The sequence below is a fragment of the Acomys russatus genome, chromosome 24 (genome assembly GCF_903995435.1).
Source record: "Acomys russatus chromosome 24, mAcoRus1.1, whole genome shotgun sequence".
Lineage (NCBI taxonomy): Eukaryota > Metazoa > Chordata > Mammalia > Rodentia > Muridae > Acomys > Acomys russatus.
Genome location: NC_067160.1, coordinates 24,078,636 through 24,104,355, shown reverse-complemented (window position 1 = coordinate 24,104,355; position 25,720 = coordinate 24,078,636). Strand labels below are relative to the sequence as shown.

Below are 25,720 nucleotides of genomic sequence, written 5' to 3'. Positions count from 1 at the left end.
ACTGTCACTGCCATTTTGTAGAAAAAGAAACAATAACATAATTAAATAACATGTCCAAGATCCCTCAGCTGAATGCTTGCTTTGAATGAATAAATTTTGGCTGGAAAATGCAATGTGTGACTATACATCTAAAGAATAGTCTTGTATTAATATTTCCACTTTGTTGCTAGGGTCCCTAGAAGTTGACTTGGGTGAAATTAACAAAAGAATTTGTTTTGCACTCAGATTTTATCCCTTCACAGTGCTACTTACATTTTAATTTTATTTCTTTGCTTTAGATTTTAGGTGGGCTCAAAATAATTTGAATTGAGTTCATATCAAGGGAAGATATAAAATTTTTCTCATTTTATTCGTGGTTCATGTTTAAGAGAATGAGCACCCAGCATTCAAAAGTTCCATTTGAATCTACAGGGCTTCCACAGAGATCATTTACTGCCCCCAAACCCCAATTCTGTACAAGGGATTCACCTAGACTCACACTGCTAGACAGACACTTTACTGATAGCTGCATGCTGACTTCCAGAGACAACTTACACTTTCTATGTAAGCACACACACCCTGAAACCTGACTGCTGAGAATTCAGGTACCTTGTGTGTGAACTCAAGAAAGAACAATGATTTTCTTGGCTATTCATGTCTTTATGATAATATAAATATTTTAGATTGAAATATTTTTCCAGCTTGGCACTGATTTGAGAAAAGTGGTTAGTCATAGAGCCCTGCCATGGAGGTGCAATTAACTAATATACATTTTAAAATATGCCTCTTTTTTGAGTTCTCCAGTTTAATATTAGATTTCTACCTTAGCACTTTCAGAAAATCATGGTTAGCACACAAATGAAAAAAGAACACCAGGAATGCAGCAGCACTGCATTGTGACATTATGCTTACCAACACAATGCAGATAGCAGAGACCAGTGCCCCAAAGAACTTCATACATGGTGAGCAAAGTGAGCGGGGAAGCCACATCACGAAGTTTATGTGGGGCTGCGATAGACAGGACACTAAGATGCAGGAATAAGGGTAGTGGGGGGCGGGGCGCTGTCCTAATAAGGGGCAAGTGTGCAGGGCATTTTGAGGGAATATCTAAAGAAGACAGGAAACAGGAAAGAGGGGAGGCATAGTGAAATATAAGTCACTTTATTTGAGCTGTCACACTCTTACTGTTCTAGCCGTCCTGATAGAGACGGGGCCAGCTTATATCTTGAAGCCCTGAACGAGCAGGGCTTACAGGGTCAAACAAACAAGGATTCAAAACTAACTCTGATAGTATGGCTTGACTAAGTTATGCCCCCCCCCACCCCATATGATACTGTAGTATTCTCATGTAACTGTCACACACCCTCTTGGATTATCTTGATGTCACGTGATGCAATGTAAGTAGTTGTCACCCCGCATTCTTTAGGAAATAATGACAAGGAATAAATCCACATGAGTTCAGTGAAGATGCAGTTTTTCTCTGAGTATTTTAAAGCATGCTTGGTTGAATCCGTGACTGCAAACTCTGGATATGTAGAACTGCCTGCATACAAGGTTGCTTTGAAATTACATGAAGAGATGTCTAGCATGTTAGGGAGACACTGATGTCCTTTTTATGTTATGTTAGGGGAACATTGACTGTTTGTTATGTATCACAAGTGACTGAAGAAGGAGCTAGAAAACAGTAATGATGGTGACGATCCTGATGAGAGCAGCCACAACACAATTCCAAAGGGAGGCAAGAATGTGCTAAATACACAGAGAGGGTCAGAGAGAGAGATGAAGATGAGAGAGAGAGAGACAGAGACAGAGACAGAGACAGAGAGACAGAGACACACTGTGTGAGATGTTAGCCTTTTCATATTAGCTCTAATAGGTAATAAATATTTTTTTGGTAATAAATATTTTCAATCCCATTTCCCATAAAAGGAAACAAATTTAGAATGGTTAAGTCATTGCCTCTGGTTACATAGCCAGACAACTGAGCTCTGTGACACATCAGCTGTATTCTATCATAATGTACCACTTGTCTAGAACTTAGGAACAGCCATAATTAGTCACTATCTATTGCTGCAGCTCTGGTGCCTGTGTGTTTTTTTGTGCTCACATTCTCTCTGCTGATATGGAAGCCAGTAACTGCCTATGTTAACCATTCCCATCCCATTAAAACCCTTGTAACTACCTTTCTCACTGGACCCCTCTCCAAGTGAGCTCAGCTGGAGAAACTTGTCTTCCTTCAGTGAGAGCCAAAACCATGCTGTCCTTACAGCCCATCTCAAGTAGGATATTATATAGCGGTAGACTATATAGCTCCATGAAGAATGAAAGAATCGTGGTAATGAGCAAAGCAAGTTTCTGTGGTAGAAAACAGAGGAGAGAGTGTTTCCTATGTGCTATAGACATAATCTTAGCAATGGAAGTCAGGTTCTATAGTTCTGTTAACATAACTAAAGCAGCAGTGCAATGCACTTGCCAGCTCTGTGGCCCAGGTGGGTTATTTAGAGCCCAAGCAACCGTTGAAGTACTTTCTATAGGAAACAGACAAGGGAAAGGGATTATGAATGAATTCAGTACCCATCACAGAACCTCTTAACAGCATGTACTAAAAATAAGTATTGATTGTTTGATCTTCAGTACAATTGTCTCTCATCAGCAAGGGCAAGTATAATACTGAGATATCTAGGTTTTCACTTCAATCAAACTCTAAATTAGAATTGTATGGCAAAGTGATACATGACCTTCCATTTTAATTAATTAATTTAATTAATGTTATTGTACAAATAACTAAAGTATGTTAATCTTATTATAACACACTGGATATTTATAATTTTTCAAGGTGTCTTATAATTTACAGGCAAGTAGGTGTTGGAATGAACCCTTATCCCAATATGCTAATTCTGATAGTTGGAATAGTCTTCCCAAGAGAGGTTTAGATGAACCAACTACATACCTGTCAGATGGATGGATGCTTTATTTAGGGGAAACAAATCCTCAGGTATAGGCTTTGGATACAATAAAAATCTGATTATCACAAAAAAGATTATTTTGCTCTTTCAGATGTAACTGCATGGAGCCACATAGTCCCAGCAATGATACACTGAGGGAATGGAAGGAGTCCAACATTTCTGCCTCTGACATAATATGGGGGAACCTAACCGTGTCTGTAAGTAAACGCATGGCAAAACAACTTAGATCTTGGATCATTTACTGTAAAGACTTTTATTGACATTTTTAATCAGTTATTGCAACTAAGGTAAGAAATTTGAAAATACAAACTCATCAAAGTGATAGATTTGTTTTAAAGTCTATCTATAATTGGGGTTTTCATTTCTGATGAAAATTTTCTTTTCCTGGACCTGAGCCTCTCTGGAAGTTTACACACACACACAAGAATAAGAACTAGAGTATAGTGAAAATGTTAAAGAGTGGCACTAGTGACCTCAATGACGCCATCCTAGCGAGGCACATCCGCCATGCACACGACAGACTTGGAAGCTTCTACTCTACTCTGTGATGCTTCGCCCACTGCTCAGAACAGGCTGGGCCAGAGACTGAGCCTGACTTTTTGTAAATACAAGTCTTTGATGAACATGGCAGTTTAAAAAAACTCTCATATGTTTCTCAACAGATTTCCCATTTCCATTTTTATTCTTTAATCTACTCAATTTAAAAAAGAAGAGCTAGACACATATTTTTTTTTTTTTTTTTTTTTTTTTTTTTTTTTTTTTTTTTTTTTTGTCTATAATGGTTAAATTTTGAGCCGTTGTTTTATTTCCTTAGGCCCTTTGTATTGTTTTTCTCATACGATCATTTCTCTGTTCTTCTTACTCTTCTGACTGAACTTCTTACTTCACATGTGTGCATCTCATAGAATCTATGTGCACAAGCGTCACTAATTTCTGTTTAGTGAAAACATGAAATGTGGATAAAACACAAGTGTTCTGCTTTATAGTAAGTATAAAAACCACTGAGTAGCCCACTTTTTTCCTATTTCTTCCAATTATAAACATTACTATCTCACCTTACCTACCTATAAGGGCTCAAATTTCTTTATAGACATCAGCACAAAGCCAAACAAATTTTACCTCATTTTATCAACATGCACTATTTTAATCAGACGGCCAATGGAAAATAGAAATATTTTTGTTATAAATTTTTATAAGCCTCTAAATGTGTTTATTTAAGAAGGATGTGACCTTTTACCTGTTTCTGTTATATATATTCCTTCACAATTAAAATCAAATTACTTACTCTTGGTTTACAGTGAAATCCTGGCCTACATTTTATGATCTTTTTTTCCTGCTGTCTCTGTCTCTCTGTCTCTCCTCTCCTCTCCCTCCCACCCTCCCTCCCTCTCTCTCTATCTCTCTCTCTGTCTCTCTCTTTCTCTCTCTCTTTCTCTCTCTCTCTTTCTCTTGCTCTCTGTGTGTGTGTGTGTGTGTGTATGTGTGTGTGCATGTGTATGTATTTGACATACACTGAGCATAAAACAGAAATTAAATGTTGAATATTGTACGTTACTAATTTTAATTTTTTAAATCCAGGCATCTTGAAAACATCAGCATCACTTGTCATTTCAAGGAATTGATGGTGCAAACCATAATTATCAATGCAGTTTAATAAGAACTTAGAATAGGGTCATGGTGGATGTGTTTTGTAGTGACTGTTCTTTCTAGATTCCCTGTTTATAAATTGTATTATATCTAAAGAGCTTCTTTTTTGTGTCTCTTATCCCTGTTTTCTCTTCAGTACAAATTCAAAATAATACAGTCTGAATTATTCAATAAAATAATTCATGATATATTCTCTGAGTCCTTTAATGCTAAATAGTAAAATTTATTCTATGTATTAACCAATTATGAATAATGGCTTCATAAAAGACAGACTTTTAACACATTGATGTAGTTAGCCATAATTTTTCTTTTTATTTAATATGATTTTATTTAATATGAATGATATTGATTTACATTCAGACTAGTAGTCTCACCAATGTAGGAAAGATGTTTTCCCCAAGGTTGACAAATACAAATAGACAAAATATTCAAAATACTATTAATGTAACCTTTATATAATTCCTAATTGTTTCATCGTCCTTTTGCTGTATGTAGTTTATTGTATATATGTGTAATATTATAAATGTATATGTAAAGGTAAAAAATAAAATAAAATAAATTGGAAAAAAGAATTTTAATCAATATATTTTGATAATGTTTCCTGCTCCCAACTTCCTCCCAGCCCTTCCCCACTTCCCTACCCTCCCAATTTTTGACAATAGAAGTTTTGAGCTTAACTAGAGAATTATGAAGATTTGTTTAGACACAAAGCAAATTTAACATTTGGTAACTTAATTTTAAAAGTTCTTTACTATGGGTTACTGCTATAGAAATTTTTCATATTATTTTTCAATAGTTAATAGAATTTTCAATAGAAAACTTATATTCTTGACCAGAAATTATTTTATTTCGTTATAACCTATCTTACGATTGCTAATTTATGCCTTGAAAAGTCAGAAAGGACAAAGAAAGAATCAAATTCAAAGGGTTAAATGTTTAATAAATATCAAATGATTATGCTGAACTACTTTCACCTCACATGTTCACTATTTCATTCAACTCTTATGTCAAGCTAGTACATACAGATTTCTCTCACTAAGTACATGCGTAAGTATAGTCAGCAACACCTCAATGTCAACCATCCTAAAGATACTTAGGTATAGCTAAAATATTTCATATATGCATATAATAGCAATTAATGTAAAAGAAGCCATGAATTTTAAGAGAGCAAGGAAGAACATATAGAAATGTTTGGAAGAAGGAAAAGGGAAGGGGAAATTATGTGATAATATTATAATATCAAAATCTTTTTTAAAAAAGAAAGAAAAGGTGATTATCAATTGCTTGAAAATTGTTTCATGTTTTTTAGCTTATACATATACAAGGGGAAGGATACTCATAACTTTAAATTCCTATTTTCATTCTTATTTCAATTCTAATTTCTGCCACTTTACAGAATTATTGAAATAAATATGTTCAAAGAGTGATTAGAATCTGTTTGTCACTAAGTGTCTTATGAGTGCTTGTTACATGTTAAAACTGTGGGACTGAAGGGAGAGAGAGGTTTTGGATTTTCTTTGCACTTCTAAATTTCAGGACTTGTTTCTCTCTCTGTCTCTCTGTCTCTCTGTTTCTATCCCTCCTCCTCTCTCTTTCTGGTGTGTGTGTGTGTGTGTGTGTGTGTGTGTGTGTGTGTGTGTGTGTATGTGTGTGTGTGTTGCACACACAGAAAGCATAAAACTGAAAATAAATGTTGAATTCTGTAGATCACAAAATTTGCTTTTGAAAATCTGACCTCATCCCCTAGAAAACAAGAAAAATAGTAGCTTACATTTGTTTTTAGTTGAAATATAACTAGGCTTTGGCACTGATGGTTTGTTATAGCCACAGCAGTGGACTGATCTTTTTCTAGTATCTTCCTTCTTATGGGTAGAGAATTTGAACCATCTGTATCCAAGGAATGTTTAGAAGCCTTTTGCATCTGCACAGAGGACTGCAGGTGCTCACAAATCAGTGTGTAATGTCTGGGACTCTCCCCACCTCTGCTTAGACACCCTGGTACATGTCACCCTTGAGTGTTCTAAGCATTTCTGAACATGCTGACAAGAAAAGACTGAAAAATTCTTCAAGGATCCTGTTTTTGGTTGTATTGGGGAGGGGTTGTTGTTCTTTTTATTTTATATTTTATTTGTCAGTTTTAGAGAAGGAAAATTAAAGCTATGAATAAAGCCTAGAGGATTATTCTGTAGTTTTTCAGTGCCAAGTTCCTGTGTTCTGAGTCAGTGAGATAGGACAGCATGGGGTCAGCCAGGTGGCTGTAACTTTTCCTGATAGGATTTCTCAAGAACTTTCGATTGGGTACTTATGTCAAGGAGGGTTTACTGGTTGGTTGCTTGTTTTCAGATGACAATGAAACCATTTATTTATTGTAAAATATTTCAAGGGAGTTGTTTTAAGCTATGGTGAACTCAGGTGCCTGAGACTGGATTCCATGTCAACAATGTATCTAAGGTTTCTTCTTGCTATTGCATTAATCCAGTTTTGTTCAGGGTCAAAAATCCTAGAAGCCTAAAGAACTCCGTGTGTTCTTTAACCTGTTATTTTCTCTTTATTTTGAATAGAGTAATATAATTTTTAGAATACAAAACTTTTCCAAGATGACTTAGAAATATTTTTCCTTTCACAATATTTAATGCTTATATAAAATGATTTTTGTCTTGAAGTTCTTTTTGACTTTGCTGCCACCTAATGGCTAAAGCAGTAATTAAAAATATTTTTTCTTCCTTTTTCTTTTTCTTTTCCTTAAAGAAAAAGAGAAGGAAAAAATAAAGAAAAGGAAAGGATCTAGAAATTATCATAATGAGTGAGTTCGCCCAGAAGCAAAAAGAGACAAACAGTATATACTCACTTATATCAAAACACTAGTCCAAGGGATACGTACCATGAAAAACTTTACTTACCAAGAAAGCGGGTCAGAGGAGAGGACATCCTATTGAGACTTTAGGCGAGAGTAGCATGGAAGAATGGGGAAATAGTAGGATCCACAGGGTCCTTGAAACCTACAAGAAGAACTTTATGACAGGCAGATCTGGGTCCTGGGGTCCTCCTCAAACTAAGGCACCAGCCAAGGAGAATATAGGCAGTAAACTTCGAACCCCTACCCGACGATCATGATATTCTCCACTGTTGAGTGGAGAGTGAGATCTGACTCTCACACGAACTCTGGTGCCCCTTTTCTGACCACGTCCCCTGGATGGGGAGGCCTGGCGGCACTCAGAGGAAGGATAGCAAGTTACCAAGAAGAGACTTGATATTCTAAGAGCATATATAGGGGGAGGAGGTCTCCCTCAATCACAGACATAGGGGAGGGGAGAAGGGGGGAAGTGGGAGGGAGGGAAGAATGGGAGGAAACAGGGGAAGGGCTAACAATCTAGATGTAATATGAATAAAATAATAAAATGGAAAAAAAGAAAAGAAAAAAATATTTAAGAAAAAAGAAAACATATAAAAAATAAAAAATATTTTTTAAAAAAAGAAAGAAAAGGGAAGGAAAAAAGAGAAAGGAGACAAAAAAAGACCATAGGGAAAGCAGAATAAACATGGGCTTTACCTTGCTTGTGTGGTAAAATTTTCACCATTTGCTCTTTGAATTTAGTACTTACCATATCTGATTCAAAATTCTTTTTCTTTAATTATATATCATAGTTTTCATGTTGCCTTTCTTATATTTCCTTGCATTTTTGAACTAGTTTTTCAAAATAATTATTGTTCTTTAATATTCTATAACTCCTACCATAGTAGTGATGCATGTGCCCAGCTCTACGACATAGCATTGATGAAGCAGAAATGCATTGCTTAATCTCTCCATGCCTCTGCTTTCTCCATCATCACTTATCAGTCAAAACATCTATCTATGGTGTGCATGTGAAAAATAATTAAAATGATACACTTAAGTGCTTTGTCATGTATCTGATGTTAGCATAAACTATATATTACCAAACTTACCACATTTTAAATACATTTGTTACCTTGAACTTAATAGATGTTAGGCTTAATACATGTCCAAGTAGAACATTGAAAGCAAGGGTCATAGCTGCTTAGTGCCCTGTGGGAGCCATTGGCAGGCAGGCTTGGCATGTCAGCTGGAAGAAAAGGATGGAACCTTCTTTACCAGCTCTGTTTCCCCTCCCTTGCAGGAGTGCAGATCACTGCATGGGGAGTATGTCGGGCGAGCCTGTGGCCATGGCCACCCTTATGTGCCAGATGTCCTCTTTTGGTCTGTGATCCTGTTCTTCTCCACAGTCACCATGTCAGCCACCCTGAAGCAGTTCAAGACCAGCCGATATTTCCCAACCAAGGTACTTGGGCTCTAATATTCCTGAACCTAGTATAAATGAAAACAGTTGCTCTGAAATCCTATGTGCTTGAGGACAAAGGAGAGTTACTAATGGGATGAAGGGGACCACAGGAAGGTTTGTCATGAGGGAATTGGCAAGTTAGCCATAGGCTGAAGAATGGGGCTGAAGAGGAAGCACTTTGTGACACAGGTACCAGATATGTCACAAGCCCTGCAGGTGTTACTTGTAACTGAAACAGTCAACACTTCCCTTCCTATTTTTGGAAGGTGAAGGGACTAATTTTCACTTCCTTTCCCAGTGGGCAGTGGGCCTATGGCAGCCCAACAGATATCTAGCAGAGCCACTGTTACACTCTCTAAGTGGAGAAGCCTTGCACTGTGCACTTGAACTGTTTCCTTTCCTTGCTTTAAAAACACCAAATCCTTTCTTCTGACAGACTGCTTGTATCTGCATACTTGGGAAGTAAACAGAGAATCAACTGGGTTCCATTCTTAATACTGCAAAGTAACTTCTGTCTATGATATCCAATTCCACCATGACAAGAGGTGGGGCTGAGAAAAAAACACAAAACAAAACAAGGAAACAAACATTTTGGGGTTGAGATACACATTTCAAAAAAAAAAAAATCTGCTCTGGCAACTGTGTGATGAAGAGTTTCTTCCACAGAGAGCTGCTTCTTCCACCATTTCTTCTTTGCTAAGATGGCAGATTCGTTTGCTCCATAGCTCACCTGAGTTAGTCTGTATGTTGGAACCCTAATGCTAAATACTTGGTCTGTATGTTGCAAACGCGTCTAATAGAAAACAAATCTTGTTGCTAGTTTTTTAAGGATAATTACTCACAATGTCCTTGTAGGGCTTGGGAGATGATGCAGTTGTAAGGTCTTTCCCTAGAAGTGCGAGAACTTGAACCAAAGCCCTGGAGTCCATGTTAAAGGGGGGAAGCTGGGTGTGCACACCTGCAATCCAGAGAGGCGGAGATTGGAGGGGAGAGCGGAATCCTGCGTGCCCATGCCCTTGCCTTTCCCTGGCCTACTTGGCAAAACAGATAACTTCATTTAAATGGTCCTTTGGATCCACATGTTAACGTATAACTTCTATAAGAGCATTCTAAACTTCATCAGATGCAGGCCAGACAACTTTTTTGTGTATTCTAAATTTTCACTGGGCTTGTAATAGATACCTTAAATAAATATTGAAAAGAAAATGACCACCATTATTTCAGTTCAATAAGTGTTTATTCCGAAAAGTGTGGATAAGAGACATAGATATGTATTCAGATTCCAGCATAACTAATGATAATACTTTATAACGAGCATATAACATAACATCATGATATTGTGTCATAGTGTTTACAAAGTATGATCCAAGACTGCTCCTGAATATTCATAGTTATTTATAGCTCCCTAACTCAAGTAACGACCTTTCTATTATTTTTAGGTTCGATCCATAGTGAGTGATTTTGCAGTTTTTCTTACAATTCTGTGCATGGTTTTAATTGACTATGCCATTGGGATCCCATCACCAAAACTACAAGTACCAAGTGTTTTCAAGGTGAATTTATTTATCACTTAACATATATCTGCTTTTCTATCTTTGTCTAATAGATGGTATCTATATACTACAGTACATGGTATTTTCATGAAAGCATGAAAAATACACATTAATAGGTTAAGAAATATATTGTTGGGGTGGTTTGGTGGGGGTCTCTTTTTTTTCTGAGGAGAAGGGGAGTGGAACGGGAAAGAGGGTGGGACCAGGAGGAGAGGAGGGAAGAGGCTACACCTGGGATGTAAAGTGAATACGTAAATTAAAACTAAATTTTAAAAAGGAAAATATACATTGTTCTTTAGTATTAAAAAGAATCATGAAAATGAAATCTGAAGACTGCTTAAATGTTTTTCCATTACGGTGGGGGATATATCCATACAATACAACATGCCTAAAAACCAAGGAAGCATTCTGAAGCTAAGGAACATGCATTATTCTAAGGCAAAACTGTAGAGTGAATGGGATTTGAAAAACAGATAAAAATAGGTTTGGGATGAGCAAACCAAGCATATTATAAAGGCAGGATATGCCCTTGAAAGCAGCAATTTCCCATCTCCGTCTATTTTCTCATCTGTCAAAGAGAGCTAGGGACTTCATCGTAGGATCATTTGCTGTCATAATGAACTCCTCTGGGACTCATTTCCAGCACCAGCCATCTTTTAAACCTTTTGCTGAGGTTCTGATGTGACTAAGTTTCTGTTTGTTTGGCTTTTTTTTTTTTTTTCACACGGTAGCCTGTGCACACACCTAAAATAAGTTCTAAATTATACTGAAACAATCTGTTTATATGTCTGCTTTATTCTAAACCAAAAGAAAGTTCAATCTTGCTTCTAGCATAGTATTCAATGTGCAATTTTAAATATAGACAAATTTGCCAATGGTAAATGGTAAGTGTTGATGTTATTTATTTAATACAGATATTGATTAAAAATACTTTTTAATTAATCTGCTGGAGTTCAAATACGACCTCAATTAATTACTAGCCCTAGTACCATAGACAATTTACTGTAGCATTCTATGCCTCCATTTCATCTTTGCAGTGTTGTGAAGAGAAAATGGGTTAAAAGATAACACACTTAGAATGGTGTTCTTAGTGATGTAAATGCTCCATGAGCTCATCATTTATTGAATGCTCAGCCAATCACTTCACAGCTAAGAATTCCCTGCTAATAGCTGTATGATTTAGTTTGATTAGGTATTCATCAATCTCGCTACTGATATGAATGCTTAAATTTTTTCTCAGCCTACCAGAGATGACCGTGGATGGTTTGTTACACCTTTAGGTCCAAACCCATGGTGGACAATTATAGCTGCTATTATCCCAGCTTTGCTTTGTACTATTCTAATTTTCATGGACCAACAGATTACAGCTGTCATCATCAACAGAAAAGAGCATAAGCTAAAGGTGTGTTTTAACATCCATTATAATATAAATGATTCTTGCTTGCTGATAGGAATTGATGGTCATAGGTTTTCCTGGTATTGTGTATTCATTTGTTCAGTATAAAATTCTGTGTTCAGGTCCATAGCTTTTATTGTTTCTTAGGGCACTTTGTCTTACAGGGATATGAAAATTGGTTGCAACATTTGACTAACCCTCACAGTCTGAAACCTTACTTTTAGGGGGAAACAGTTCTAGCTTTAGCATGCTTAACATTAATGAAATACTTCATTATGGTGAAATACAGTTTTACTTACCAACTTGACTAATGTCTGGGGTTCCTCTATTCCTCTATTTGACACTAAGTATATTCATTATTATAAGAACCATATCTTCCAGTATGTTCTACTAAATTATATCATTTAAAAATTAATTATTTGTTTGTAATGCCTAAGGCAAAAGAAAACCTTGTTCATAAATATTATAGTTTGTAAGTGACATCTTTGACATTATTGTGGATTTTTATTAACTTTTTAATACAAATATATTTTATGTAATGTATTCTGACCTGCTGTTTTGCAACTGTGGGTAATTAAAGATTTTTCACCATCATTCAATTTGTATGTAATATAAATATTATCCTTGTATATATATAAAATGTTAAGTAAAGCAATGAAATATTGCATGGTTAAAAATAATCAGAATCAATAAAGGGAGAGGTGACAGAAAGACAGTAAATCCAGGGGAACAGGAAGTCTGCTGTGAATAAAAAATCTATACCTATGAAACCTCAACAAGAACAACACCAAAGAGGCACAACTCACCAGATCCTTTTACTAGACAAAGAACTAGAGGGAATTAATGATTGCTGATGAGCCCCTGATTGATTAACCAGTAACAAATGTGGTGTATGTGTGTGTATGTGTGTGTGTGTGTGTGTGTGTGTGTGTATGTATGTATGTGTGTTATGTATGTAACAAAAATAAAGAAAAAGAGGCTATGAATTTGTGAGAGAGGTGGGAACATGGCAAAGTCTGAAAGAAGGAAGCAGGAAAGAGGGAATGAAGTAACTGTATTTAATTAAATTTTTTAATTAATTTATTCTTGTTACATCTCAATGGTTATTCCATTCCTTGTATCCTCCCATTCTTCCCTCCCTCCCATTTTCCCCTTATTCCCATCCCCTATGACTGTGCCTGAGGGGGATTTCCTCCCCCTGTATATGCTCATAGGGTATCAAGTTTCTTCTTGGTAACCTGCTATCCTTCCTCTGAGTGCCACCAGGTCTCCCCCTCCAGGAGACATGGTCAATATGAGGCACCAGAGTACGTGTGAAAGTCATACCTCACTCTCCACTCAACTGTGGAGAATGTTCTGTCCATTGGCTAGATCTGGGTAGGGGTTTAAAGTTTACCTCCTGTATTGTCCTTGGCTGGTGCCTTAGAGCAGGACCCCTGGGCCCAAATCTGTCTATCATAATGTTCTACTTGTAGGTTTCTAGGACCCTCTAGATCCTTCTACTTTGCTATTCTCCCATGCTTCTTTCATCTAGAGTCCCAATAAGATGTCCTCTCCTCTGTCCCAGTTTCCTGGTAAGTGAAGGCTTTCGTGGGGCATGCCCCTTGGGCTAGTGTCCAGTTATAAGTGAGTATATACCATTTGAGTCTTTCTGCTTCTGGGTTAACTCACTCATTATGATCATTTCTAGCTCAATCCATTTGTCCACAAATTTCAGGAATTCCTTGTTTTTAATACCTGAGTAGTATTCCATAGTGTATATGTACCACAGTTTCTTTATCCATTCTTCTACTGAGGGACACTTAGGCTGTTTCTATGTTCTGGCTATTATGAATAAGGCTGCTATGAACATGGTTGAGCAAATTTTCTTGTTGTGTACTGGAGCGTCTTCTGGGTATATTCCAAGGAGTGGAATAGCTGGGTCTTGAGGAAGCCCTATTCCCAGTTTTCTAAGATAGCACCGGATAGATTTCCAAAGTGGCTGTACTAGTTTGCATTCCCACCAGCAATGAAGGAGTATACCTCTCTCCCCACATCCTCGCCAGCATGTGGTGTCGCTTGACTTTTTGATCTTAGCCATTCTGATGGGTTTAAGATGGAATCTCAGAGTTGTTTTGATTTGCATTTCCCTGATGACTAAGGAGGTTGAGCATTTCTTTAAGTATTTCTTAGCCATTTGATATTCCTCTGTTGAGAATTCTGTTTAGTTCCAAGCCCCATTTCTCAATTGGGTTATTTGGTTTGGTGGTGTTTAATTTCTTGAGTTCTTTATATATTTTGGATATTAGACCTTTGTCAGATGTAGGGTTGGTGAAGATCTTTTCCCAGTCTGTAGGCTGTCACTTTGTTCTCTTGACAGTGTCTCCTGCCTTACAGAAGCTTCTCAGCCTCATGAGGTCCCATTTATTAATGGTTGACATTAAGGCCTGGACTGTTGGTGTTCTGTTCAGGAAGTTGTCTCCTGTGCCAATATGTTCTAGGCTCTTCCCCACTTTTTCTTCTAAGTGACTTAGTGTCTCTGGTTTTATGTTGAGGTCTTTAATCCACTTGGATTTGAGTTTTGTGCAAGGTGACAAATATGGGTCCAGTTGCATTTTTAATTAATTAGTTAATTAATTAAATCACTTTACAGCGGTGATCCCAGCCCCGTCCCTCTTTTCCTCCCAGTCCCACCTTCACACCTCCCTTCTCTGCTTTACCCCCTCTCCTCAGAGAATGAGAAGCCCTCAAGGGGCATCAACCCAACCTGGCTCCTCAAGTCACAGCAGGACTCTCACAGTGCATCCTCTCCCACTGAGGCCTGTCAAGGCAACCCAGCTAGGTAGGGGAAGGGGATTCAGAGGCAGGCAGCAGATTCAGAGACAGCCCTTACTCCCATTGTTAGGGGACCCATATGCTGACCAACCTGCACATCTGATACATATGTGTTAGGGGTCTAGGTCAGGCCCATGCAAGCTCTTTGGTTGGTGGTTCAATCTGTGTGAGCCCCATGGGCCCACGCTAGTTTACCCTGTAGGTCTTCTTGAGGTATCCTTGACTCCTTCAGATCCCTCAGTCCCTCCTCCCACACTTCCACAAAACTCTTCAAGTTTGGTCTATTGTTTGGTTGTGGGTCTCTGTATCTGTTTCCATCAACTGCTGATTAAAAAAAATAAAATAAAAATCAAACCTTGTAAAACAGGACATGCATAATCTAATTCTGTTCTGACACTGAAGAAATTGTCAGCTACCTTTGTGGTCTTTTAAACTCAAAATTATTGCTGAAGTAACAGCTATTGTGCTGCATACAGTTTTATAAATATGTTAGGATAATTAAAGTATCTGTGTAAACTATTTCAGGGATATTTTTAACAAGCATAGTTATAAGACCGTACAATTGCTTGTAATAAATGATATTAAGGCAGTAGCAGCACACATTAGGAAGAATGAGCATTCCTCATGCTCTTGAACAAAACAGTTTACGATGAAACCTCTTTTTAAAATAATTAATTCAATTTGCTTATGTTTTTGATAAATAAAAGTGTTTAATTATTAAACATATATACTTTAATTTTTTTGTGTGAATTCCTAGGAATTCCAGGTATTGTAACTAACACTTGAAACTCCATTACTTGGGAGCCAGAATCAGGAGGCTCAGCGTGAGTTTAAGGCCCCTCTGACTACATAGTGAAAGTACCTCAAAATATATATATATATATATAATACAATAAAATCTTAAGAGCCAGGCCATTGATGTATTGACCTTGCTTAATAATATGATTACTAACCACTTCCCTGTGTAGAAGGGAGAGAGAAATGTTTATGGAGCAAATGTCCTCACAATACTACCAATTGATATCAACTAAAGGAAAAATTTTATTCATTTATTTTTATTTTCACATTTATCATAACCAATGCAGAGGAAGATTTTTAGAAATTTGTATTTTCATGGTGAAAAGCCTTGAAAAACTTAGACTCAGAATAATCAAACATTAAAAATGATAGAATCAATATATGACAATTCACAAGCAACAGTATACCAAACCAGCAAGAGCGGGAAGTGGGCTCTCTGACGCCAGGAGCAGGACAAGGCAGCCTTCCTCAACCATTCTTAGTCAGCACACACTGAAAGTTTGGGCACATGAATTAGATAGAGAAGGCGATGAAAGTGCACAAATAGGAAAGAAGGAAGGCAAATTATCCTGTGCACTGGGAAATCATTGAGTAATTCACTTTCATGAGTGTATGTGTATTGGCTCCAAAACATCACTAAACCAGCCCATTTGATATTAGAAATTTTGAGTGACTTAACAAAATTTTCTGTAAAAAATAAAGAATTCAAATTATAAGTTTAATAGCCTCTTTATTTAATGAGTTGAATTTAATTTTGTATTATTTAGTAGCTTAAAAAGTAAAAAGCATGTATCGCCATACCTTTATTATTAAAACAGCTAATCATACAGCTCTGTAAGGTTAGTATGCCATAATGCTACAAGGTATATTAACCCGCTACTCTCTAAGACCAAGGAATCACTTATGACTATACATCTTGGCTTTTGTTCTTTAATTAAACACCATTGCCTTTCTATTTTTGTATGAGTTTGTTTTTAAAACCAGAGAATATGAAAAGTTACAGGAAATTTGAAAATTGTATATTTCATTAATCTGAAAGTGACATTACTTATTACACCTAGGTAGCTTTCTTTGGTTCCAGGGCTACATACAACTCAGGGTCTTAAGTGCAGTGTGTCCAGCTTGAAGCCAGCATTTGCATAATACTAGCACTACTTGCTTTTCCTCACAGAAGACCATTATCCTAAAGGCAATAGCAATTGCATAAATCTGAATTATCATTTGAGATAACTGTATATTTCATTATATTCATGTTGAAAATTGAACTAAAAGACTGGTATATAGGAATAATGTAAGTCATAACATCAATTTTCGCCATTCAGCATAGTAGCCTAGCCTTCGTAATAACACGAGTCACGGGCGAAGGTTTTCTACGGTTGGTATCATCTCAGCTACTTCCTATCCTTGCTCATTCCAGGCTACTCAGCCTTGTGAACCACAGTGGTCCTAGCTCTTCATGCAAATAGAGTAAGTCCTTGATATTCACAACTGTTGCAAACATTTTAAATCGATGCAATAATTTCCTTTACATTGAGCACAGTATTATGAGCATACAGTAAAACATTCTGTAAGCGGTTCTTCAAGGCACTGGAATGGATAGAATGGAATGAAGAATTACATTCCTTTAGTATTTGGTCCCTAAAATAAACACAGGCCATATTACATTATCTGTTACCCAAATAAATCAGTATGGATTTACCTTTTTAAATTTAAATTTTGAATCCACTTGTATTTAGTGAACAACAGACTGGAGTCATGACGTTGGGCTGTTCTCCGCCAGCAGTCAGTCTATGCTTGACCACTGCTGTGTGATCACTTTGTACTCACTTTGGATATAGATATTTTCAAATCAGGTTCTCTCAAGTCTAGTCATAACTTAACAACAACAAAACCTTAATTTTTTTGCTTATAGCCACTTTCTCCTATAAGTTCCACCAAAACGTAATCTGTTGTTGTTGATTTTCCTTTTGACAACAACAAAAATATTACTTTCTCAGAACACTGTTTACTAAGAATAACCATTTGGCCCATGACTATTTTCCATGCCTCTTGCTACACTGAGTTTTTTTTTTTTCAAGATTTCCTGGCTTTTACATAAACCTCTTGTTCATGAAAAGATGTTCCCTGAGTATATCCCCAACTCACAAGCTAGCTACACTCCCAGCCTCTTCCTATCTTTTAAGTGAAAGCTCCTTGTCGCCTTGCCTAGAACATTGTCTGGAGTTGTTCTGTGAGTTACGTTCTTTCTCTTCTGTGCAAGTACTTTGTAGTCCGAGTGCCTTGCCTCTCTTCAGGCCATCTCAGAACTCAAGTCGTTTTCTCTCGCTTCCAAATGTATTATTGATCTTTCGGTTTTTCCGAACCTCACTGCCAGTACTGGTCGTTTTCTTTTATGTGCTATTTTTCATGACAACAAGAAAATGTCTTTCCAATACTTTTGTAGTAGTAAATAACCAATAACATGCTGAGCTCCAGAGCCCACCCAGCTCACAAGTTAAGTAGCTGATTGTCCTGAGATTGAGGGGGCACAAATCAGTAGGACTGCAAACAGGCCTCTGGCTTTGGCGTCATGCAAGATTGAAAGCAGCAGCAAAAACTAAAATATGGCCAGGAAAATTATTATATATTATATAAATTCACAAATAAATCCATAATCTCCATATAATTTATCTTCTTCTTTTAGAATGAGTGTGTGTGTGTGTGTGTGTGTGTGTGTATGTGTGTGTGTGTGTGTGTGCTTGTGCACGCAAAGATTAACTAAATCCTTCTTAAAAGCATCAAAAACAAAAGCTTGGTTTTGTTTAGAGCATACTCTGTAAAAGTGGAAATAAAGAGAGGCATTATTTTGTAGAAAAAGAAAGTTTCTGTGAAGATACAGCTCTGGGATTTCTACATGTTTCTGTAGACAGTTCAGGCTTCTTTTGACATCATTTTTAATAAACAGCAATACAATCCCAGATCACTAGAGTAAATGAATGCATTTGCAACACTCATTTGGCACCACAGTCCCTTGATGATTATGGCATTTGATATGTTCTTTTTTGCCCTCTTTGTCAGCCTGGTTCTTCATGTCAATCTATAGTCTTTTATGTGGTTAACTTGACAGATGCAGGAAATTGCTGCCAAGCTTTGAAATGACTTTTTTCAGCAGTGGCATCTGGGTATCAGATGGTCCTCTTGGCTGGCCTCTTGTCTTGCTGCATGTTGGTTTTAGTGGGGTCTGCTGTAGCATCACCTGTTGCTATGCTCCCTTTTCCTCCCATATGTCCATTTCCCATGATTCAAGAATGAGTGTGAGAATAAAAGCTACAGTTCTGTCTTTATTTAAAAAAAAAAAACTACAGAAATATGTTACAAGGTGCAGAGGTCTCTCTCTGACAAAGGATACTTCCCTTTGGCTGGCATGTCTAATCAGCTAATAATTTATTTGCAACAACCAAGTTTTTAAAAGCAATTTAAAAGAAAAGCCAGAAGACGGATGCTGATTAATGAATGGAAATGTCAGAACTGCTTTATTTCCTTTGGTTTGCATTAAGCCAAATTGTTCTTATTGTACAGCATAATTATGGGAAATCATGTATTCATTTTAAAGACATAATTGTTCTCTCTGAAATAATTAACTTGCCCACTTCCAGAAATCCAGAATTGCACTGTTTACATTTATATCAAATTTTTAAAAACTATTAAGTGATACAGGAAATTATCATTACGAGGAAGGCTTTCTTCATATTATTATGTAAATGTGGAGGCTTAGAAAGTTCAGGATGTGCTAACAGAACAATAAGTTTTTAAAACCTTCAACTCTCAAGGCCTCTGTAATCTTTTCTCTTCTGATGTTCATTTTGTGGCCACTGACACCTCTCACAGATCCCATTCATTTTTGGTAGTACCACAACTTTAAATAGTTCAAGAGGCACAATTGTATTGAATCCCCCTCAGATGCAGGAATTTGGGTAGATGTTAATTCACATTCTAATTTGGAGTGCCTAGAACACACTTCAGGCACTTCTCTTTAAGGGCTTCAGTTTTATGCTATTATACTACACCTTAGAAAATATTTTGATGAAATCTTTTTCTTATTCATTTTTTGGCTATGCTGACAGGAGGATGGCTTCTCATTTTCCAGATCTTCCCTGGTATTTTATTCTATCAGGCCAAATATAACTGTTATATTTATTTTTACAATGACAGTTATTACATTGAATTTTCTGTGTAAAAATATAAAAATAAAAAATTCAAAGCTATTCCACTCAGGAGGCAGAGATAAAAGGATTGCCCTAGCTCAAGGCTAGGCTGGACTGTATGAGGATTGTAGGACACTTAGGCTACATAATGCGATGCTGTATTTAAAAAAAAAAAAAAAAAAAAAGGAAGGAAGGAAGGGAAGAAGGAAGACAAGAAGGAAAGGGAAAGAAAGAAAAGCTGTTTCAATCTGTACCTTTATTGATTGTTTCTTGTGTGTTAATAATTATGCTAAGAAACTATGGAAAATACTGAGAAATTACTTGATGTTATCTGTCCTTAATAAGCTTGGCTTTATTATAGTAGAACCTAGCATGCATTAGGTACTTATGATACAGCTCACGTTACCCTCAAGGCTTTCTAAAATTAAATAAGTTAATTATCACAACTTAATGAGATGCTTTTTATTAATATTTTAAACTTTTCTTAGATAGGAAAAGGCCCAAGAGATTAAATGATTAACCTAATGACATTGCTGAGCCATCATATGTCTCCTGTTTCCTGTTTTTTAATGGTTTTTAACTGAAAATTTATTCTTCTCTTCTATAATACATTTGACCACAGTTTCCCCTCCCAGGTCCACTCCCCCTTCATTTCCTGTTCAGAAAAGAGCAGGCCTTCAAGAGACAACAGCTAAACAGTGCAAAACACAATACAGTAAGGCAAGACAAAAGCCCTCGTTATCATGACTGGATAAGACAACCCAACAAGAGGAAAAGACTTCCAAGAGCAGGCAAAAGAGTTAGCGATACACCTAATCCTACTGTTAGGAGTCCAACAAAACCACCAAGCTAGCAGCCATAGCATACATGCAGAGGACCTGGGGTAGACCCATGTAGGCCGTGTCCTTGCCATCGTTTGAATGTGTTTCCAGAGCATACACTCTTAGTCATTATGTTATGTGGGCTTTAGTGAAGTAGTATTGAAAAATAAAATAAAAGTAAGAGCTTAGACACAATATAAGTCAAGATTTTGGTCCCCCTAACCTATTATATTTTCTTCATCTCCAGGACACAGGAGAGGACCACTGACGGTACTCTTCGGTGTCCTTCAGTTCTCTCCTTAGAGATCTAACCCAGTCAACCTGTCAAGAGAGTGGTCTCCAAGCACCGTGGCACCTACTTTAATTCACTTAATTTTCTGCCTGTGATTGAGTGTGGGATCATGATGGTAGAGTGGAATTACAGAGGAGGCAGAAAATACAAATGCTTTTATTGCAAGGGATGACTGGATTCTTTGGCTGTTGAGAAGGAAACAAAATGAGAGGAAGGTCACAATGCACTCAGATAAAAGTGAGAATAAATAAGAGAGACTGAGCTCTATGACACTGTATTTTCCAATAGACCATCAGGCCTGAAATTAGAGAGGGCTGCTGGAACCAGTGTCTGAGAAGTTAGCTCTGGGACATCTGTTATGAAGGGCCTCTCAGAACTGTCAGGATGTGGTTTCTATTCTCAACCAAGACATCAGTAGCTGTTGGTGACACCATTCCCTTCTCTTTTCTCTCTCTCTCTCTCTCTTTTTTCTTTCTTTTTTTCAACAGAAAGGTTGTGGCTACCACCTGGATCTATTAATGGTGGCTGTCATGCTTGGGGTGTGCTCCATTATGGGTCTGCCGTGGTTTGTGGCCGCCACAGTCCTCTCCATCACTCATGTCAACAGCCTGAAGCTGGAATCAGAATGCTCCGCTCCAGGGGAACAGCCCAAGTTTCTCGGCATTAGAGAGCAGAGGGTGACTGGGCTCATGATTTTTATTCTTATGGGTTCATCAGTTTTTATGACCAGTATTCTGAAGGTAATGAAATGATCCCTTATGAATGAGAGAAAGGATATACATATATGTTGAAGGCATCGTTTTGATAATAGGCATAAATTTGTAAAGATTACATGACATGGGATAAAAGGGATAATTTTTTAAGTTTATATAATTCTACGTCACCAAGAGTGAATGAGAATTTATCCTGAGTTTTAGAATTGTACTTGAAAGTATAACCTTGTTATACTGGTTGCAACAAGTTTGATTTGTAATTTTCAAGCCATGGGTGAAGGTCTGAGTAGCTAGTGACTGCATTATCTACAGTTCTACCCAAGTTAATGTTTCTATTGTTTTGTCAGTCTGTAAATTGAGTATTACTGTAAGTCAGTGATATAGACAGGACAATGACCATGCTATGATCACACAGACAACTTTATATTTTGAAGACCTCACACATAAACTGCATATAAATCATCATTGCATATAAGTAATTTTCACATTTAAAATTATTGCGTTAACTGAGTAGCAGTAAGTAATAATTGTTCTGTCATAATCTTAGCAAATATTCTTACAGCATGTTCACTACATTTGAGTTCTCATTCATTTTGATTTCTTAAAATAGTAAATATTAATTGAATTGCTTAATTTATACAGCTTCTTGTATTTAATCATTTAAAACTTGTATGGTAAAATGAACTAACCCAAGAACTTTGAACAATCCACCTGTTAACAAGTATTAGCCACAATGAAGGACCAAACTGTAAAAGTAAAACTTACTATTTTAAAGTAGAATGTGAACTGCTCTTAAAGCAGCTAATAGTCAATATTTATTGTGATGCAGTAAATAGCTTATAGCACTATTTCTTAGTGATCGTGCCGTGTTTATAGAAATTTTAATACAGCTGCACTACTGTCACCATCCCTTTTAGATATTGAGAAACTCAGGTGCAGACAGTGTAAGTCACTGCTTAATGGTACACAGATAAAAAAATTCTAAGGTACAATTTGAAACTATGTCTGCTTTTTGTACTATACATGGTACAAGAATGCTTTTAACTTTCCTTTTTCCCTCTCTCTGGTAAGTGCAAAATTGAATGACCATATGTTGGAAAATAATGCCTGCCATTTTTTCCAATTGTTCTTTTACAGTTTATCCCCATGCCAGTGTTATACGGCGTGTTTCTTTATATGGGCGCTTCCTCTCTAAAGGGAATTCAGGTAAATTACTTTACTCTTACTGGCATGTCTGCTGTACCTTAAAATATAGGTGCTGAGTCATGTGACAGCGAGAGGCTTTCTGACAACATGTAAACTTTATGAAAGTGGCCAGAATTGTAGTTGTTAAGTGAGCACTGTCATTTATGTGCTATATCCAACCACAAGATGAATAATCTTATATTACTCTATGCACGTGTACATGTGTGTGTGTGTGTGTGTTTGAAGGGAGAATGCATGTACATGTGGAGGCCATAGGACAACCATAGAATTCACTGCGTTGGTTAGAGTGGCCAGTCAGTGAACCCAGGATATCTCCATTTCTTTTTCCCCAGCACTCGGATTACAGCCAAGTACCATGACTGGCTTTACTATGTGAGCTCTGAGGACCTAACTTCGGTCTTCATGCATGTATGTCAAGCACTTTGCTGGCTGAGCTGCTGCTTGCCATAAACATATTAGCTTGGTTTTCATCACCCTTTTAGATAATGAACTAAATTCATCTCAAGATATATACAAATGCAATTTTTGATACTTTATCAAGCCCTGTTTATGGAGTCTATCTATGATAGAAAAATATCTTACACAAAAGACAATTTCTTCAAAATAAAGTGTTTTTTTGTATGCAGCATATACTTTAAAATATTGGAATCATGCCAATTGTCCAACAGCAATAAAGTAAAGTACAGCCACTGAAAACTCATAATAAAAATGATCACAAAAGGAACATGGCAAAGTGATTATTATACAAAGGAAAAGAAAACCTGCCATACATTTACAAAGTCCTGAGCTTGGGCTGGATCAAAAACTCAAGGTAGAGAAACAAAAGCAATTTATCAGTAGAGAAGATCCTGGTTCTTTTTCTTTTTCTTTGATGTTTGTTTTTCTTTTATTACAATTGCATCATAGAATTATTTTGAAAATTAAGCTACAATAAAGGCAAAACACATGGAACGTACAAATGGGAAGGAAATCATGGTTTAAAATTGTTTGAATAAATATTTTAGGTATTGTGTTAGGGTTTTTTCCTGCCTAAAATATCTCTGTAATGTAGTAGCTAAATCAAGGGATATCCATTATCTCAATATTTGCAAGGCATGAATCTGGAACATTAGCCATGTGGTTCTGAGTCAAAAATCTTTCTTATGGCTGACAAGTGTTGCCAGGATCTGGAGCTTGATAGGTTGGAAGATGCTTTTCAGGATGACTTAAAACATGGCTGAGGGCAAGAGGCTGTACTACTTCCTCTCCCTTTGCTGTCAGGAGTTCTCAGATTTTGGCCACAAGCTCAACTCTACACTTAGGAATGCTCCCATTGAAGGTAGCTGCCTTGAAATGAGCATACAAAAGAGTGTGCATGATGGGATGGATGAAGGAGGCAGGGAAGGAGACAGAGACAGAGAGAATGCTTTTCGGTTTACTCTCCAAAATCACAATCCTGCCAGTCTTTCTGTTTTTCTGTTGATTCAAAAATGAGCCACCAAGTCCATTGTGTGTGTGTGTGTGTGTGTGTGTGTGTGTGTGTGTGTGTGTGTGTGTACAAGAGGAAGGAAATTAAACTTTACTTATTAAGGAGAGCCAAAGAATGTGTAGACACATTTATAAACCTCCATGGGTGCACTCCTTGGAGAGCTATGGACAAATTCTTTGTGCTGATTTCCTTTAGGATACTATTACAAGTTGACCAATATGTGGTTCCTCAAAGACATGTCCCACTGAATTAATGACCAGGGTGCTTTTGAACCAAGAGGATTTATTACTTGTATTTCTATAATCAAAATACCTGAAATTTTAATTTTGGCTTGTGGTTTCAGATTTCAGACCATCATAGCAGAGTGCCCTTGGTAGAATAGTTCTGTCTTTACAGTGGGAGCATGTGGTAATAGTTGGTAATGGTTGGTAATGACTGGCCACAAGGCAGCAAACCAGATGTCAGAGAGTGTGATACTTGAACTATTGACTTGGCTGTAACTTTCAAAGGCCTGGCCCCCAGGGACCTACTTTTGCTATCCCATACCACAAGTTAGAGGTGTCACAGTCTCCCAAAGGAGTGTGACCACTGGACATCAACTGTTGAGAGCATGAGCCTTCAGGGAACATATGCAGGACTCAAACCATATATGACAGGACACAGACATAGGTAAGAGGCCATGTTAGGTTGGAGGTAGAGCGCTGCTGCCACAATGTAAGAATACAGGAAGCCACCAAAAGCTGAAAGAAGTGGGAAAACATTCTCTCCTTGGCCTTACAGAAGGGTCAGAGTCCTGCCAAAGTCATGATTTTGATCTCCACAATGAGAAAATACATTTTTTTTTTTGCATTAAACCAAAATGCTGTAGCAACTTCTTCTGAACCCTTCAGAAATGAATACAGACTTCTACTTAGGTGTACCTTTGAATTGTCTGCATTTATAGCAATACTATTCAGCCAAAAAAAAACAAAAACAAAAAACAAAAAAAAAAAAACACATCATTTTCTTCAAGAGAAACTACATTGAGGCTTATTTACTGTACAATTTTTTCTAACTAAAACTAATATAAAGTACAGATTTTACTATGGTGTGTCTACTAACTGCTTAGAATACAGAGGAATTCGACCCTGGCTGAGGAACAGGAACCACCAGGTCTCTGGCCCTGAGGAAGCCTTCTGCCACTGAGAGAAGCAGCATCCAGACCTTGAGACAATGTTAATTGTCAGAGCTGAGGCAAAATGTTAACATGAAGCTATTGAGGACACTGAAATACACAAGGTGTAAGGACTCTATTCTTCTAGGAAAGGAGCGGGTGATAGAGAACTGTTGTGTTTTAAAATTTTACTCAAACAAGTTTTAATTTGCCCATTTAATATATCATGTATGAAAATATGAAATATGTTTCAATAGAATTAGTTTAGTAAAAGTGTTTGATTATTTGTTTTGCTGTTTTGAGGGGCATTGCTTTTTGTTTTTTCTTTGCCTTTGGCAAAAATCTAATGAGTAGTGATTTTATCTGTAAGTAGAAAGCATTTATTATTAGGCCTCAGGCTCACATAAATATAACAACAGGAGTTTTAAAAAA

At 36.9% G+C, this 25,720-nt stretch overlaps 1 protein-coding gene across 5 annotated transcripts in view; it reads left to right on the top strand.

Annotated features, from left to right (window-relative positions):
• Nucleotides 1–25,720, top strand: part of Slc4a10 (solute carrier family 4 member 10) — a 101,874-nt gene that overhangs the window by 49,940 nt on the left and 26,214 nt on the right. For all 5 annotated transcript variants that reach the window (XM_051166176.1, XM_051166173.1, XM_051166175.1 and 2 more), the window contains 6 exons: nt 3,037–3,142; nt 8,729–8,890; nt 10,330–10,443; nt 11,684–11,845; nt 21,237–21,488; nt 22,599–22,667. In XM_051166176.1, coding sequence (XP_051022133.1) covers nt 3,037–3,142; nt 8,729–8,890; nt 10,330–10,443; nt 11,684–11,845; nt 21,237–21,488; nt 22,599–22,667 — 865 coding nt within the window. The remainder of the gene's footprint in view (nt 1–3,036; nt 3,143–8,728; nt 8,891–10,329; nt 10,444–11,683; nt 11,846–21,236; nt 21,489–22,598; nt 22,668–25,720) is intronic.